The sequence below is a fragment of the Euprymna scolopes genome, chromosome 27 (assembly GCF_053919585.1).
Source record: "Euprymna scolopes isolate OS-2025 chromosome 27, ASM5391958v1, whole genome shotgun sequence".
NCBI classification, from domain to species: Eukaryota; Metazoa; Mollusca; class Cephalopoda; order Sepiida; family Sepiolidae; genus Euprymna; species Euprymna scolopes.
In genome coordinates, this window is record NC_136508.1 from 34,175,374 (window position 1) to 34,181,905 (window position 6,532).

Below are 6,532 nucleotides of genomic sequence, written 5' to 3' on the forward strand. Positions count from 1 at the left end.
AGCCCTAACAATAACACTGTCCAAGTGGCAAGCTCCCCACCAAACAAAATTCCTCAGTAAGCTACATATAAGCGTCTAAAAAAAAAAAACAACAAAAAAAAATTAACAGATCCTTTAATTTAAAAAGATTCTTTGTTAGCTTATCAAGCTCTTTCTATATATATACCAATATAGAAATATTTTAAGACATTTCAATTTTTTCATGTGTATTGCTACTAAATCCATACTATTGGTCAGAAAGTTTAGCATTTACAAGATAGTGGACTAGTGTTTGATTGTGTGATTAAAGACTCAAAAATTGAAGCAAAGAGAAGCAAGAAACTGATGGAGCAATAATTTAGTGTGTCAGATGTCAGAATTCTTGAATACTGATACACTGAGACAAGTTTCCATTAGATTTGATTATGAATTAACTGTTGGGTGAGTTATGAACTCATGATATTCTCCCAGCTATGAATAAAAAGCAACTTGTGTTCTAGTACTTGTATATAATGTATTTGTGTAAAATTATCTAAAAAGGAGCTGATATGCTATAAAAATGAAATGGCTTGTGTGGAGACTGAATAGTTGGCAAGGAGGAATTCTCTTCTGTTTGCCTGTTTCTCTCCTGACTACAACTTGGATGTCTTCAAGTCCAACATAAACAAATTCCTGATTACTCGCCCCCCCCCCTTAAGTAAGACACTTTATCAAATCTCCAATACCAACTATTACTACGATATTATCCCAGTGATTATTGTCCACACAATAACCCTTATCCCCGAGTGGCTTCCGGGCCTTGATAAGTGGTGATACCCCATGTTGAACAAAAAAAAAAAAAAAAGAGGTTTAGATTAAAGCTGTGGATGTTGTTGAATACAATCCAAACCTGAAAAAGATTATTTAGTAGTTGAAAGGTTCTTGCAACGAAACAAAAATTAAGAATATCAGTTTGAACTTGAAGTAATGCAAATAACAATTAGTTTCCTTTTTTTTCTTTTTTTTTTTCTTCCGCTTTTTCAAATCTTTCCTAGATTCCGGGTATTTGATAGTGGTGTCATGGTTTTGCAAAGTCGGTCTCATAATGAAGAAGAAACAATTGAAAAAACTGTGGACATGGTGAGGCATTCTTTAAAAATTTTTATAAAATAAAAAGGTTAAAATCTCATGAATCTCACTCCTTTGAATATTCACATACAAAGATGCTCATATTTATATGTAAAGATATTCAAACGTTTGTCTAAAGTGTACAAATGACATTATTGCACTCTTACTTGCATCTAAATGATGTTGCAACACTCATAATGGCGTCTAAATGACATCGCAGATGGTTATAGTCACATATAAAGTGTTACACACTCATACTTTCATATAAAACATTACAGACGCAGATAAGCGAAGCCTTACATATAAAAGATTTTATAGAACATCATATGCATATGACAATGATGATCATGCAGACAGCTTGTGTATAATGGCCGTTAGAAATATTATAAATTGTATTTTTTAATCTGATTTAAATTCTAAAGGATATTTAATACTGTATTTAATTCAATAAACATCACCTCATCTGAAGTAGATAAGAAGAAACATAGTTAATATGAAAATTTTTTCTATGAAATTACAAGAGAAATAGTTCTATTAAAAAAAGAATTATAGACCTAATGTATAATTTTTCAACTTTCTTAGCAGTTAACGATTTGTATGATAAAAAGTTTTTTGATAGTGATATTGCTTTTGAACTGGAGAAATACTGACACAGGTTGAGGTTATTTGTATTGTTTTGATTGTTCGGACAATTACTTTCATCTTGAGTGTTATTGGCACAATGTTTCAGTGGCTGAAACCGAGCTTTGTCGGGTATAAAATCCATATTTTTTCAACTAAGGAAAAAGGATTAGCTCTGTGTTGTAAGAAATCAGATTGTGGGTCTGAGGGTGTTCCATGAATTAAAAAAAAAATAAATAAATAAAAATAAACTCATGATAAATTGTGTCACAGGGATCATTATGTTTAAGATTTCATGTAAATTTGGGGAAAATTTACAAATGTGAAACATGCTGCCCCCCAAAGTAAGACTAGAAAAACACTAAAAAGCTATCACACACAGAGAAATCGAAAAATCAGCCCTAGCAGATCATATTGAGAGAGGTGGGCACCCATTCCCCAATGTGGGATGATGTTAAAATACTAGACATAGAAGAAAGATGGATCAGAAAACTCAAGGAAGCAACTCATATTGTGGATAACAACAACACCCTAAGCTGTAAAAGTATTGTATTTAACCACATTTGAAATTCATTAATTACAAATTTACATGGGAAAGATGAGAAAAAAATAAAAAATGTGCCCAGTCCAAGGGAAATAATCCCCCAATAAAAACCTTTTTTCTTAGTCGCCTCTTGTGCACTTTTTTTTTTTTTTTTTTTTTTAGTACACAAGAGGCGACTAAGAAGAAAAGTTTTTTGGGGGGGATTATCTTGTGCACTTTTTTTGGAAAAAAAAAAAACAACAAAAAATAAAACCCTGTGTAAGATGTCCCTTCAGTTTTTCACTAATATTGACAATTAGCATAAGGATTCAGTTAAAATTGAATCATAAGAAAGTCTTGAAAAAATACCCTAGTGACACCTGAAAATTAACCTTTTTTTATAATTTATGGATACACCCTCAGATCCTATGTTTATTAGAATTAAATTTGAATTTTTTAAAAATATTTATTTCATGACAACTTTATTTGTAGCATGGTCTTTTATTAAAAATATACAGCATTATTATATACAACAATATTATAAAATACACAACATGGTGTTTTCAGGTCAAGAAGAAAGGTTCTGCAACTGCCGAGGAACTGTCACAATTAATTGGAGTTTCAGTTATTTTAGCTAAGGAAAGGTAAGCTCATCTTATTTTTTTATTTTTAATTTTGTTAATTTTAATTTAATTTTTAATTGCATACCCTTGCTTTCTTATGAGGTGAAAAACTGGACACAAACTTAGTTTCTAATGTGTGAATATCCAACTCTATATGAATATATACATTTTATTTGATTTGTAAATAAATAATTCAAAGAAAATATATTTCATTTACAAATTAGCCACAAGTCCCTTAAATCTATGAAGATTTGAGGGAGGAAGTCCTGATTATCCTGTCAATCCTACTCTTAACAAGACTCATTTTGACTACTTCATCCAAACACTGTTTCTTTCATTTTTTTCATCAGTTGTCCATACAATAGTTTTAAATTAATTTTATGTTAAAAAAATTAACAATTCCATGAAACATAATTCGGAAGTAATATACAAATAAATAAATAAATAAATAAATAAACAAACTGAACTCTACAATTAAAGAAAGAAAAGCAAAAACACTGAATAAAATTAGGATAGAGTCTACACTTTGATCCAACCCAATGACTCGGATTTGTGTTTACAAAATAAGTCATAAAAGAAGATAATAGGACTTTATTCATCTTTTGGGTTGCTTACCCTCATATGTTGACTGTTCTTGGGTTATTTCATGTTGAAATATAATCTGATCAATTGAATACATAGAAATATGTAAGAGTTTATATGATTCCTAAAAGTATTAGTAAGTAAATTAGAGATTCAAATTAGATTTTAAAACAGATTCCTCAGGTAGGCTACCCCCTTCCACCATTCACACACTGGAATGTTTATTCAGTTTAAAATAAGATATGGAAGAATTTTTCAGTGATAAAAATATAGAAGCCAAAATTGTTTTCTAATAAAATGCTGTGAATTGACAGACATGAATAGTCTATTGACCAATGACTACTGGAGGTCAGTAAATTATATCGCTTCCTCTAATAGTGATGCTTGAGATAATACTTAGTACAATCAAGTCATGGAGACAGAAGATGTTTGTCGCATTAGGATCTTTTTGAAGTTTGTTCATTTTCATTGTCTTATGAATATGCATGTGTCAACTGCACAGCTTCGATCTTGTCACTCATTGTACTGGTTGGAAGTTGTTTAATTTAATCAGTGCTGTAACAAAAGAACTCTCCCTCCAAGCAAAACCACAACTTCAGTATAAAACAAATAACATGTTTCTTTGTTGGAGTTTATAATCATACTCGTTTCTTTCTTTGAATAACAGACTTACAAAAATGAAAGATTTTTAACTTGACCAAAGCAAAACACAAGTCCAAGGTCCCATCTTGCTTGAAGAGGCACAAAGATTAAACCGATTCCAGCCTCCAGAAAAAAAAAAAAATTGAATGTCCAACTGCTTTTCTTTTGCCCATTAAAATATATGCAGGTTTGACCTGAAATCTTACAACTTTTTCTTGGTCAGCTCAAATCAACTACTTAGAAGGACCACCTAGATATCAATTAGAGATAATGGTTAGATAGTATCATTAGGCACATAAAAAGGCCTATCTGTTGGCAATCTAAAAATATTATTTTTCTTAGAGCTTCTTGTTGAGAGCAAGATATCTATTTAAAGAGACACATTTTTTTCAAAAGAGAAAATAATTTCTGGGTAAGTGAAGTGAACCGAAAATCAGAAACTCCTTCAATTCCCCCACCCCCAGCTGAGCATCTCTCACTGATAGCAGGTCTGTCACTCGCATGCATTGCAAAAATGCAACACTAAAACATGCAATAAGCTGCATGTTTACACTCAGTACTGAAATAAGCATATGTTAACAAGTAGATTATTTTTAAAAATAATCATTCTTCTACACAACCCTAGCAGAGCGTTGCTCAGTCATAAAATATGCTTAAATATTATATTTTAATTCATGGAGATTTCATATTTATTAATTCTGATGCCATGCCAAAGCTATAACCTATAATGAAAATTCTACCAATTATTATATTGTACCTAATATATATATTAGATTTCCAAAGCAAAAAAATATGGCTTGTGTGCCATCAGCTATAATCGAAACCAAAACATACAACTATCCAGTCTTATCCATTAGCATATGACCTAAATCCATGCCTACATAAAAAACTACAAGAAATAATGTTTAACCTATAACTTTTAATCAGCACATGTGTAGAAAAATAGGTATATACCAGGCCAATGTCAATGTTTTTTTTTATAACAGGCCAATTTTTTTTATACCAGGCCAATGTCAATGTTTTTTGTTTTTTTTCCCAATTTTGACCCCTAAGCAGTTATTTCACTGGCTTAAACTCAAATTGAGAGTCTGCTACAGGTCCAAATACTCTATATATCAAATTTCAACTTTGTAGACCAAATATTCAGAGAGGAGCTTGGTAGATACTTTTCCAACACATACCAACAAAGTCACTTATATATTTTTCAGATGTTAAGACGTTTTCATTTTAATATGCAGTTATGTGGAAACTATGCATAAATAGAATTCAGCATAATAGTGAAATTAAATCAATCATCTAATAAGGAAACATAAAAAATAAGTAATATGCACTCGTTTTTCAAACTAATATGCAAATTAGTTGGCCTTCATGTAGTTGCTTGCATATCTATGACTGAGTTTATCAAGTGTTTGTTTTTAATTTTTAAATAGAAAAAGTAGACTTTTAATGCCAATGTCAGAACAAAAAAAAATCAACTTTATAGGTATATAAATTAATGGCACTATAAAAGCTGTGGCAGCAGCAAACCAAATTTTACTGCAAAAAAGTGATCTTTTGATATAACATGGCACCAAAAACTGGCCAAAATGAAATGTTAATGCTGCATTGATTTGTTTTCGTGTATGACTAGTAATATTCACTGACCATTTGAGAGAGTGGAATATGGGGCAAACAAAAATCGCTGTGGGTGAGGAAGTAGTGAGTGAAACAACTGAATGCTCGCTGGGGAAGAAGAACATTAACTGAAGTACTGTCCAAGAACAAAGTGTCAGTTAATGGAGTGTCACGGCACATGCTAGATGAACAGCTTCAAATGAAAAGATAGTGAAGAACCCGTACAAAGAGTGCAATGCAATTAAAGATGACCGGTTTAGATAGCCGAGAATGAGACCAAATATTGGTCTTGAAGATCAAGGGACATATGATAAAATAGTTTCTCTTTGCTTTTGATTCCCTACAAATTATTGCAATTTGTTTTGTCCCTTATTAGAAAATGTAACACCTGTAGTTTCAAAATATATAAAAGAAAAAGGGCCATTAGCTTTGCAGTGTGTATACTGTTTTAGGCACTTAATTTTCAGTCTAAAAAAAAAACTTGTTTTAGTTCATGTTTTTATAGGTAGTATTCATTTGCATATGCAAACAATTACTTTAAGAAGGATGAACTGAGAAAGACATACACTTGAATTTCTAACAGCTGAAAGAACATTAAAGCGGAGTTTATTTTTGTAGTCATTGTGGTATTGTTGAAGAGGAGTTCCATTAATTGCCTTACAGAATCACAATTTTGTTATATATAAAGTAATTTTTGTTGTACCATATTTGAAGTTTTTATCTTGCACAACATCAAAAGCATTGCTTCAAATGATTCTGTTTTTTTTTTTTTGTTTTGTTTTGTTTTTTTTGTACATTTTTGTGGGGCAAGAAAATTTTCACTTGAAACTATGCCTTGTGT

The 6,532-nt window shown here is 31.0% G+C and overlaps 1 protein-coding gene and 1 long non-coding RNA gene across 2 annotated transcripts in view; one reads left to right on the forward strand and one right to left on the reverse strand.

Annotated features, from left to right (window-relative positions):
• Positions 1–6,532, forward strand: part of LOC145248805 (vacuolar protein-sorting-associated protein 36-like) — a 109,108-nt gene that overhangs the window by 102,162 nt on the left and 414 nt on the right. Inside the window, exons 11-12 of the mRNA XM_080110457.1 lie at positions 1,014–1,098; positions 2,798–2,874. Of these exons, the coding sequence (XP_079966583.1) occupies positions 1,014–1,098; positions 2,798–2,874 (162 nt within the window). The remainder of the gene's footprint in view (positions 1–1,013; positions 1,099–2,797; positions 2,875–6,532) is intronic.
• The window catches only part of LOC145248806 (uncharacterized), a 1,198-nt gene continuing 682 nt past the window's right edge, over positions 6,017–6,532 (reverse strand). The window contains exon 2 of the long non-coding RNA XR_013863404.1: positions 6,017–6,532. This exon is cut by the window's right edge and continues 178 nt beyond it. This is a non-coding gene — a long non-coding RNA (uncharacterized LOC145248806).